At 37.7% G+C, this 12,003-nt stretch overlaps 1 protein-coding gene across 4 annotated transcripts; it reads left to right on the forward strand.

Annotated features, from left to right (window-relative positions):
• The first annotated feature begins 1,914 nt into the window (after positions 1 to 1,914).
• CCDC181 (coiled-coil domain containing 181) lies at positions 1,915 to 11,840 on the forward strand. Of its 4 annotated transcripts, none has more exons than XM_087937308.1 (6): positions 1,915 to 2,002; positions 5,059 to 5,219; positions 5,840 to 6,823; positions 7,829 to 7,975; positions 10,548 to 10,699; positions 11,446 to 11,840. In XM_087937308.1, exons 2-6 carry the CDS (start codon positions 5,082 to 5,084, stop codon positions 11,606 to 11,608), a joined length of 1,584 nt encoding a protein of 527 aa, XP_087793434.1. In that variant the 5' UTR covers positions 1,915 to 2,002; positions 5,059 to 5,081; the 3' UTR covers positions 11,609 to 11,840. The 4 variants fall into 4 exon arrangements, with proteins under 4 accessions (XP_087793434.1, XP_026578192.1, XP_087793435.1 ...); XM_026722407.2 differs by having other exon boundaries at positions 1,995 to 2,043; XM_087937309.1 differs by lacking the exon at positions 1,915 to 2,002 and adding an exon at positions 2,014 to 2,118.
• Positions 11,841 to 12,003: the final 163 nt, after the last annotated feature.

Below are 12,003 nucleotides of genomic sequence, written 5' to 3' on the forward strand. Positions count from 1 at the left end.
CCTTGATTGACCACAGTGAGGAAAGGGTTAACATCCCGAAAGGGATTTACCAAGTTGGCTTTATTTCAAATCAGTTTAGGAACAGGAGATCAGCAGTTTAAGCATTAGTGAAATTTAGACTAGCTCTAAATTTTCCTTCCTTCCTTCCTTCCTTCCTTCCTCCCTCCCTCCCTCCCTCCCTCTCTCCCTCCCTTCCCTCCCCTCCTAGTTGAAATTGCAATTTTCCTGATACTGTGGTTGTCATCAGGTAGCCGTCTACTATTGACCTCACCTCTTTCCTAAGAGGTCTGTAGGGGGCGTGCATAAGCGCACCAACGTGCCTACTGTCCCTGTCCTATTTTTTTCTTTTCTTTTTCTAATATGTACCCATTTCATGTATTCATAGCTATATATGTTATCTTGTAAGCGATTGACAAATCTAAATAAATAAAATGTTTTAGTAAGACAGGAAGTTGGACCAAGTTACAGTCTCAGTTACAAATCTACCAAATGCTGCCATCCCCACTAGATATAAAGATAGTAACAATCGGTTTTGGAATATTGTGGCCTGTATGGCACAAGTAGAACCAAACATGTCCATACCATTATATGCCAACCAGGACCTCTAATCTAGCAAAACCTTGCAAGCAGGTATATGCTACCCTTACCTGTAATCCACCAACTAAAAGATGTATGGTGTATATTAATACACAGTCCGACACTCGCACTCGAGAGCAATGTGCACTCGATTCAGGAAAATAGACTAGAATGAATGAGCTGGAAGGGACCTTGGAGGTCTTCTAGTCCAGTCCTCTGCTCAAGCAGGAGAACCTATACCAGTGTTGGCAAACCTTTTCAACACCCACTGCCGAAATGGGAGCGTGTGTGCGGGGGAGTGCTGGAAACCGGAAGAGTAGCTCCCCAGCGTGCATATACTGTTCATCTGGTTTCCGGAGCTTCCATGCACACGAAGACCAGTTGGACGGCGTGCATATGCACGCCAGAACCCAGAAGAGCAACGGGTGACGACTGGCATGCCTGGAGAGATGGCTCTGTGTGCCACTTCCAGCAAGTTTGCCATAAGTTCACCATCACGGACCTATACCATTTCAGACAAATGACTGTCTAGACCAGAGGTGTCAAATTCAATTTCATTGAGGGCCGCATCAGGGTTGTGTTTAGCCTGGGAGTGGGGAGGCAGGGTGGGCGTGGCCAGCTCAACATTACTTGTGTCCAGAGTGCCTGTGGATGCCCAAGTGCTCTGCCAGTGAAAAGGGCCGCCTGCAATCCTCTGGCCGCCTGCGAAAACAGCTCAGGAGGGCTGCGTTTTCGCTGGCAGGGCACAACAAGCCAGTCCCCCACTGTTTCCAAGGCAGCCCTGCGGGCCAGATCTAAGCGCCCCAGAGGCTGGATCCAGCCCGCAGGCTTTTGAGTTTGACACCTCTGGTCTGAACTCTTCTTAAAACGCACCAGTGATGGGAGCACCCACAATTTCTGGAGGCAAGCTGTTCCACTGGTTAATTGTCCTCACTATTAGGAAGTTTCTCCTTAATTCCAGATTCCTTCTCTCTCTGATTAGTTTCCAACCATTGTTTCTTGTCCTTCCCTCTGGGGCTTTGAAGAATAATCTGACCCCCTCTTTCTTTGTGGCAGCTTCTCAAATGTTGGAATACCGCTATCATGTCACCCCTAATTCTTCTTTTCTTTAGACTAAATAAAATGTTATTTTCTCAACCTATTCTGTACCACTCTCCATTAGTTTGTTACTCCGCATATGTGCAAATTGAAACTAGGTATGCCCAATAATAACACATTTGACAGACACTCGCCACCTTCCCAGACACATTTCCCGCCTACGCGCCACTTTAACTATTTTCCTCCAGCGGCACGAGGGTTCAGTTCTATCGTGAGATGGCCCTGCCCCCCACTTCCCAACCCCCCCGGTTTCTATGGAGACAGGAAGCGTGGCGCGCGGCAAAAGTGCTCCGCTTGATCCTTTACAGCCGCCGTCCTTCTCTGCTTGGTGAGTGGTGGGGGAAACTCGGGAGACATGGCAGGACGCCGGTGGGTGCAGCAGTTACCATGACGACGCCCTGGCGGTGGGGGGGGGGTATGGTCGCTGCTCAGCGCGGTCCACAGGTGGAGATGAGAGGGAAAATGCGGCCGGTTTTAGAGAGCCGGCGCTTTAGAGAGTGAAAGGGCCTCAGGTTATGACGGGCGACGCGCGGTACCCCGGCAGGTTCTTATCTGGGAAGAATAGCCCGACGAAGCTTCCTTGCTTCGTTGGGAAGCGAAGGCTGGAAAGTTACTGATTCGATTGAAGTCGGCGTAGTGTTCCCTGACCAGAAAAGAGAATGGGATTTGTTTAGTTACTTAACTTGTCTCAATAGACTTTTTTGTTCGGAGGGCGGCAATTCTGCGCTTAGTCTTAAAGGGCGGGCAGGCAGGCAGGCAGGCGGGCGGACAGGAAAGCAAGCAGGCATCCGAGAGAAGCGCGGTGTATGTGTGTGTGTTGCTGTTTCGGTAGTTCGGACAGCTATAGCGTCATCTCGGGTCAGAGTCGGCCCTTATTTCAGCGAGGACCAAAACGGAGGTGGCAATTGCCATGGCGACGGGTTTAAAGACTTGGCTTACTGCTTAGTTGCCTCCCCCTCAGACGCTTAGCGAGCCTAAGCGGCATCTGCCTGCCTTAATCTGCAAGGTATCCCCTGTACTCACGTTTCGCTCGGTTTTGGGCTATGTGGTTGGAATCCAGAAGTAGTTCGATCTATAAAGAAAGCTTTTATGATCGTTTGCCTCAACGAACTTTGCAAATCATACGAGTGGGAAAAGGGCAACCTCTTCTTCAAAGCATCTGAAGGCAGGACAAAAAGTGACAGATGGAAACTTATCAAGGAGAGATTCAACCTAGAACTAAGGAAAAAGTTCCTGACAGAACAATTATCCGCTCCTACCATTTGCCTTAATAAAAGACAGGTTGCAGTTCTATCATATTAATGCAAAAGTCAGATTTATATGTGGCTACTACATGCAAGAACATATTGTAATTGTTAATTAAGTTGTCTATATTAGTGATTAGTTGATATCATCTTTCCTTAACGTGTGTGCATGTATAAGATGCATTTCTAAAGAGTGTACTCAAAGCATTTGACTAAGTGGAAATTAATATGATAAAATCTTTATTAGTATTTAAGGAACAGAAGACTCTTTGATTTTTAAGATGGATCAAAATACTTGTGTATAAAGTGAGGAAAGTAGAAGAAAAAGTGGGTAGTGTGGAGAAGAAGAAGTTACTAGAATGTTCTTGGAAAATCTGTAAAGTAAAACTAAAGGAGAATCGAGTATTTGTCCATATAGTTAACAAGATTAGAACTTACTTGATGCCTATGTAATTTGTGTACAGGTGGTCCTTATTTAGTGATTGCCTAGTTTAGCAACTGCCTTGTTTAGCAGCTGATTGTAGTTATGACCATGATGAAAGAGTAACTTTATGACCAATGCTTAGATTTATGACCTTTGCAGGTCTGTAAAGCAAAAGAAAGCTGAAGTAAGATCATAAGCATGGTTGTGGTTTTACTTAACAACCTAGTTGCTGGTTCTAATTGTGGTTGCTAAATGAGAACTACTCTAAAATGGCCGATGTGAGCGTAATGCCTTTTCTAAAATTTTATTTAGAGAAACAGAAAAGTAGGATTTTAATATATTTGATCTATTAGCTCCATTTTCCAATGTTATGATTCCTTTCTTTTAATTGATCAGAATGATGGATATCTCATTGCATTATACTATCTTAAAGAGTTATGTAAAATCTAATAAAAATAAACCTATACTTTTTGAAGATTACAATCCTGCATATACAGGTAGTCCTCGATTTATACTGACAGTTTGAAGTTACAACAGTCCTGAAAAAGTGACTTATGACTATTTTTCACACTTAGACCATTGTAGCATCCCCATGCTCACATGATCAAAATTCAGATGCTTGACAACTGTCTCATATTTATGATGAGTGTCCTGGGGTCATCTGATCACCTTTTGCTACAATTTGACAAAGTCAATGGAAAAGCCAGATTCACTTAACAACCATGTTACTAATGTAAGTGAACTTGATTCACTTAACAACTATGGCAAAAAGTTCATAAAATGGGGCAAAACTCATTTAACAACTGTCTTGCTTAACAACAGAAATTTTGGGCTCAATTGCAGTCATAAGTCGAGGACTACCTATACTTACTTTGGAATTGCTTTTCAATTTCTGAGTAGATATGCAACTTTAACACTGTCCAAGGAGGTCCACCAGACATACAGATTTTCTCAAAATAATTACTTTGCAATGTAAGATGTGGGACATAAGAATGAGCAAAAGCTTCCTATATAAAAGGGTCAAGTAACTGTACACAAGTGTACTGGAAAGCGTAGATACCCTTGATGTCTTGAAGTTTAGAATGGAAATATTGATTAAGAGCATTGTTTGTCTGATAAATGTAAATCTTTTTGTAGGATATAAGCAGGGTTTCTTGACTTTCTTTCCTCTTCAGCTGAAGTATGACTTCCAAGCAAATGTTTATTCACACAGACACGTATGTGTGACCTACATTTATTAGAAGCAAAAACAAATTTGAGCTAGATTGCTTTCAGTAGGAATTAGTTCTCAAAGTTGACATGGGAGAAAATTGAGTATTTCACAAGATTTTAATCTGTTTCTATATAATATCTGCCTATTCTATGGTGGGAATGTATAGCACTCAGGGTTGTTTTCATTTCAAATAAATAGTACTTTTCCTTGGTGGAACTGGCAAATACTTCAATACCCTGCTATATTATATTGCTAAACAATTCTCTCACCATGGACTTCTATAAACGTACTTGTAAAACTTGTTTTAATTTAATTGATTCTATTCTATTTCTATTGTTTTTAATTTTCTGTTGCCTTAACATAAACTTGTGGAATAACATGTTAGTGTTTTGAGTTAATTAGGACGGGTACTTTGCTGAGGTACATTTTATTGCCATTATTTATTGAGTTACATTATAAATTGGTATATGCTATTTGTAATTTTATGTTTTCCACTTTTATAGTTTTATTTTAAGAAACATCCACAATGAGTGACAAAAAAGAAACCAGTGAATCTACAGACACAGGAGATACCACAGAAGGTGGTGACTATGAGGATGATTTTGAGAAAGATCTTGAGTGGCTAATTAATGAAGAAGAAAAAGAAATTTCTGATGATATACAGGTATTAAGAGAATATAATTTTATACCAATATATATAGAACAAAGATATGTAATATAGATGGATTAGAAGAGTTGCTGAACACCAGATAAAATTCAAATGGCTTATGATTAAATGCTAAATGGCAGTCAGCGATTCTGTGGCTTGATTCACCATCATGTTAATTAATAGGGTGTTTGCTTACTTTTGGGTTACTGTGTTTTAAGAGTCTAATCACTGCAATTTGTATACTATTACAATTTAGTTCAGTGGTACACAATCTGAAGCCCCAAGGTTTTGTGAAGTCCCTCCAAAGCTTTTGTGAGTCCACCAAAAATTGTTACTAAATTACGTAATGTTTAATGTGATAAAGGGGGAATTATTAAATGAATAACTGGAAAAGTTTGTTAACTATATTTGATTTCAATTAAATATAAATGAAATAAATTTAGGAATTTGATGCATAGACTGCAAAACCTTAGAGCAGTCCTCAGATCAGAAAATTATGTATTCCCAGCTTAGCATAGTTTAAGAAGCAATTGTCATCCAATAAATCATGGTCAAACCAATTGTGCTACATGAACCATGACTGTGTATATTGCCTCCTACATTTTGTATAAACAGATACTATATTTTTTTCATAGAATCATGATGAGAATGAAGAGGATTTTGAAGCTAACACTGACAAAGACTTAGAAGATAGAAAAAATCCTTCACAAGATTCTCTTGAGCCTGAAGAAATATTGAAGGATGAGGAACGAAATTCTTCACAAGAACCTCCTGAGCCTGAGGAAGCTCTAAACGATGCATCACAAAATGAAATACATTCTATATTTGAACTTGATCCTAAGGCATTGGAACCAGCATCTGACACAGATAGTGAAAGCTCCGATCAGGAATCAAGGCTAGAAGACAAGGAGGAAGATGATGAAGATATAAAGCGTTATATCTTAGAAAAAATTGAAGAAGCTAACAAACTTCTGTTGGGTCAGGAGCCTTTAGATGAAACAAAAGAAAGAAAACTAAAATTCAATGATAATATAGTAGAACTAGAAGTAACATCTCTGACAAATACAGAAGCAGATAAAAATGATCCTTACAGGGAACAAAACATTGCAGCTAGGCTGTCTCAGTTGCGCATTTCTAATGAAACAGGACAAGAAGATATAGCTCTGTCCATTAATGGTGGAATGGATGATGAGCACAAGGATGGCAAGATCTTAGTAGAAAGAGATGGGAAGTTTGAACTCTTGAGTATCCGTGACATTGAAAGTCAAGGCTTATTTCCTCCTCTGAGTATTTCTTTCAGTGACATTGAAACTCAACATGTTTCTTCTAAAAGTTCGTATGCTAATGCTATCGGTGCAAAAGACGAGTCCTTCTTGCAAACACCTATAACATCTTGTTCTCCTTCCAAAGAACGATATTTTTTTTTCCCTCAACCACCACCTATTCGACCAAGCTCTGCCATCAATATTACAAGAAATATAGAACGAGGAAGAAGCCCTCGCAGGGTCCAGTCAGCAAAAGTGTGCCTTGGTGTAAGAAGTTCTACATTCTGCTTATCACCCAGGCAAAAAGACCTGAGAAAACAAATAGAGCAAAGAAGAGAGAAAATAAGAAGAGAGGTAAGAGTATTAATGATGTGATTAATTTTACAAATCTACAATTACGATATGGAAGCAAAGAATACCCTTTACATTTGTTCCTCTGGCAAATAATGTTAAGAGTACGGGTTTTACATAGGGGGACTGTTTAGCTGTTATCTTCTTTTATGCAGTCATTTGTGTTTGAAAACTCCTTTTTAAAAACTTCTAACAGGAGTGACTTAAGAATAAACTTTAAAATAAATCCTGGTCCATATCTTAAACTTAGTATATGTTCTATTTCATCTTTTAAAACTAATATAATTTCCTGTGTCCAGAGGTCAGTTTCCCTTGTTAGCTTTGTTCTTGTCATGCAATGGTAGTTTACTTAATATACCTCAATTTTCTGGGTTTGCACAATATACCAAACCATAAATTAACAACATAAACTCAATTCATAAAACCACAATGTTTAATGTTTGGTTTGTGATTCAAGGTATTGTATGAGCACATATTGAATATGGACTATGTTACAGTTCTAAAAGCAGAAATGGTTCGAGGGAGGAAGGTAGCCATTTGTAATGAATCATCAAGTAACATGAAGCTTCACTACAATTGAGAATCTTACTAATTTTGAAATACTACGGTGTTTCCCATTATTATAGTATCTTTGGATAAAAGCAAAATTTTTGATTACCTCTAATTTCAATTTCTTTGTCTTCTGATCCAGTAGAGAATCTCAGAATGTGAGATCACATGATTTTGGGCAGTTCCTGCTCCTGCTTACAATCTTTGGGCCAGTTTTCCTTTATTTTCAGTGTCTCCCAAGCTTTCAGAGGACCTTGAGATGGGGATATCTTGGGGCAGAACAGCTGAAAATCAGATCCATTTTGTCTACTCTGTATCAAAAGCAAAATAGGAAGCTCTGTGATGGAAAACTACTTAACTAACTTCTTTTACAATTTTCATTCTGGAAGTTCATAATTCTTTGTGTTTTGAATGTTTTTTTTCTAAAATTGTCATTATTTGTTAATGTTTTAATGCAAGGAAGAAAACCAAAAAAAGATGCTGGAAGATGAAAAAAAGAGAGAAAATGACCGAGTCTTCCAGGCTTGGCTACAAAAGAAAAAAGACCAAATGCTACAGGAGAAAAGAGTTCAGCGTGCAAAAGAAATGGAGAACTTAAACAGCAGAGTAAGATGAAGTTTCAATTATTCTTCTGTGGATTGGTTCAGTTTTAAAAGTTAAAGCAAGTTTTCTTGATAGATAGAATTCAGCCTTTTATTTCCAGATGCAGCTATTTGTATGTCAGGGACAAATCTAGGATCACTTACTTATAAATAATATAATGATTAGCTATTTAGAAGCCAAATAGGCATGGTATTAAACAGTACTTAATTTTTTGTTGTTGCAATGTGTCATTTGTGTGGATATCTCCCCAATCTCAAATATATCCTAAACAACAATTGCAAAATTTTGATTTCTAGATGCATATTCCTTATTTACATCTGAAAATGTCTAGAGTGCTACTTTGTTATAAAAAGAATGGAATGTTAATTTTGTAAATTAATAAAATGGTTTATGGTGGGTAATATTTTGAAAATAAAATTGGATCATGTAAAGTATTTAAAAGTTTATGAGCCATTCTGAATTTTCAATATTTCTGCATAAATATGTCACGTGGACATGGACAATTAGTGGGTAAGAGTTATGGCAACAAAGAGCTATCCTAAGAAGGAAGCAGTAAGCCTCATCAGAGAGAGGCCCAGATTAAGAGACTGTGCAGTCCCCAGCTGGATCGAGGAAGAAAGGTTCATGGTAGTTATAGCCTGCCCTACAATCTCTCAAGATGTATCTAATAAATTAGAAGGTTATAGCTTAGACAAGACAAGATTCTGATGGTTGAGTGTAAGCAGATAAGGGATTGGACTCAATTGGATTTCACTGTCTCTCTGGGTTTGGGTTTGGTTTCAGCCAATCTCATTGTACTCATGTTGTACTCTGACAATAAAGGTAATAATAAACAAATTAGACCTAAAATGAGATATGTTTTCCACACAAGTCCTGAAACTAGATGAACAGAATCCAATTAAATGAATGACTCAAAAGCATAAGTTTATTGATTCCTTGAAAAAAAATATCAAAAGCTAGATATGTATTTGTGTGGCTGCACAATACAAACCTTTAGGATTCACTTGAAGGGAAATTAGAGCCAGGTATTTCAAACAATGAGATGATAATCAGGTATAAATGTGGGAGGTCCTGTCTTATTAAATAACAGAATGGTGAGCATTCACTATCAAAGTCTGATCTTCCCAACATAGATATGTGGAAATATATCATGGCTTGAACAAAGGTGATTTCTTAGGATTTCCCAAAAACAGTTGTTGATGCTCACCAAGCTGGAAAAAGTTACAAACTACCATATTTCCAAAGAGTTTGGACTCCCAACGGTCCACTTCCAGGCAGATTGTGTACAGATGGAGTCAATTCAACACTATTGTTACTATCCCCAGGAATAGCTGACGAATCATCACACCAAGAACAAGGAGTGTTAATAGTCCAGGTCTCAAAGAACCTGAAGTAATAGCTAAAAAATTAAAGGCCTCACTTACATTAACAAATGTCACTGTTCGTGAGACCATCATCAGGAGAACAGTGAACAATGCTTACATGGCAGATTTGCAAGGAGAAAGCCACTACTCTCCAAAAATATCCATTGCTGCCTGTCCAGAGTTGAGAAAGACCATGTTATTTATCCAATCTGTGAAACATGGTGATGACAGTATCACGACTGGGGCTGCTTTGCTGCCTTTGGACCAGGACAATTGATAGAACTATGAATTCTGAGATGTACCAGCAAATTCTAAAAGAAATTGTGAGGGTATCTCTGAACAGAAGCTTAAGAGAAATGAGTCATGCAGCAAGGCAGTGAACTAAAACACAAGTTGTACAACCCAAGACTTAAAACCAGAGCCAGTTTGGTCTAGTGGTTAAGGCATCAGGCTAGAAAATGGATGTTGAGTTTTAGTCCCACTTTAGTCATGAAAACTAGCTGGGTGACCCTGGGCCAGTCATTCTCTCTCTCTCAGCAAAGCCCACTTCAGAGTTGTTGTTGTGAGGAAAATAGCAGAGAATGTTATGTATGTACTTCACCTTCAGTTATTTATTTGTATTCTACCTTTATTATTTTTAGAAATAATTCAAGGCCACAAACATGTGCAACATACCTTCCTCCTACCTAAGTTCCCTTCAACAACCCTTTGAGGTGAGTTGGGCTGAGAAAGTGACAGGCCCAAGGTCACCTAACCACCATTCATGGCCCTAAGGTGGGACTAGAACTCAGTTTCCCACTTTCTAGCCTGGTCTCTTAACCACGAGACCAAACTGGCATCCATTATTCATAAAAATAATAAAAATACTAATAACAAGAATTAAGATGCCTTGGAACACATGCAGATCACTGGTTTTGTATTCAGTGTATCACTCTTTCTAAATATGGAATAATGATTAAGATGGGATTGTTAGTGTGAATTGTATTCAGGTTGTATTTATGATGTAATCTCTTCCACTTTTCTGATATTATTCTGGAAGGCAGGTATACATCTACAAATAATAACCAGATCATGAATACCTTCTCTTTTTATTTTAATAGAGTATCTCATATCTTCAGCTTAAGACATACAGCTATCAGTTTCATGACTCTTAAGAATCAGTATACATTTTTTGAATTTTAAATATTCATATATTTTTAATTTTTAAATAGGAGAATAGAAATCCAGATGAAGCTTTCAAGTTGTGGCTTAAAAGAAAGCAGCAGGAACAGATTAAAGAAAAACAGATGCAAACCCTGAAGGAGCAAGAAGGCGGCATGTTCTTCCTTCCAAGAACAGCTGAAAATGACAAGGCTTATAAACAGTAAGTATTTTTGTTTTTCATTTTAAGAACCAGGGTAATATTATCTTAATAAAAACTGAATGTTTTTATTCCAGGAAGCAAATGAATTTTGGTCCCTGTTGTCTTCTCTCGTTTTCTCCTGTGAATGTGTATTTTTCTCACCACATTTTTGATCAAGCAAGAGAAGAATATATGCACATTACATCAAAATAATAGTGCAGTTTGAAAACTTGGATCAGTTTAGAAACCATGTTTTTAACACAGTGTACTATTATATGTTATGATATTGTAGAATTGTAGATTAGTCATTTTTTTCTTTTTGTCTTACAATACTAAATCAAATACATTATTTTCATATTATCTGCTTTAAACTGAAGGTAGTGATGAAGTGAGCAGTTTGATTCAACTGTAAATAAGATCATGGCCCATAACAATAGAAATGAAATCTGGTTATAGCTTGAAGAAAATAGTTTCAGATTCAGCATTTAATCTTTTATCAAAACACTTGTGCTTATATTTCTCTGTAAGCTAGAGCATGATAATGTATTATGTTAATGAATAAGTTCACTATCAACAAAAGATTCAAAATACTTATTGATCTCAATATTATGAACTATAGTCCTAATCACAGGTAATTGTCTAATAAGACAATTATCTATACTATCTCAGAATATATCTTTTTAGGGATAGGTTATCTGTTTATAATATATAAACAGTGAAAATGAAATGTAGTTTTCAGTTTTAAACATGATTTCATTTCTCTCTAGATGGCTAAGGAGGAAGAGACGTGAGAGGCGAGAAGAGCAACTAGTTGCTAGAGAACGATCAAAACAGTTTAGGCAAGAAGCCAGAAGAGCAAAGCAAATAGAAAATATTCTGCATTCAATTTCTGAACCAAAGCCCCTTCGCTTTACAGATCAATACTGCTGAAATTTAGAAGCCCTGGATGCTTAATGTGTTCCAGAATATCTTGCATAGCTTGAGATTGCCTGTTGGAAGTGGTTTCTCTTCTGGAATGTTTTGAAGTCCTTCAATAATGGCTTAATTTTCTCTTAGTAATTTTTCCACATCTTAAACTTGGAATAATTATCTATTTGTGAATAGATTGGGATTGCCTTCTCAGTTCTATAAAGCTTACATAAAATAAATACTCCTCCTGTAAGTATGGTGTATTTTTTTAAGAATTAGTTTATCTTCCGACCTATCATTTTCACATCCAGCATTTGGTTAGAAACTATACCCCCAATCACAGCGTATCAAACCAAAAAAATGGTTGAATATTATTATGTCACAGCATTATCTGGAAGTCCCATTGTAAATAATCC

The sequence above is a fragment of the Pseudonaja textilis genome, chromosome 7 (genome assembly GCF_049901715.1).
Source record: "Pseudonaja textilis isolate UNSWEBS1 chromosome 7, rPseTex1.2, whole genome shotgun sequence".
Lineage (NCBI taxonomy): Eukaryota > Metazoa > Chordata > Lepidosauria > Squamata > Elapidae > Pseudonaja > Pseudonaja textilis.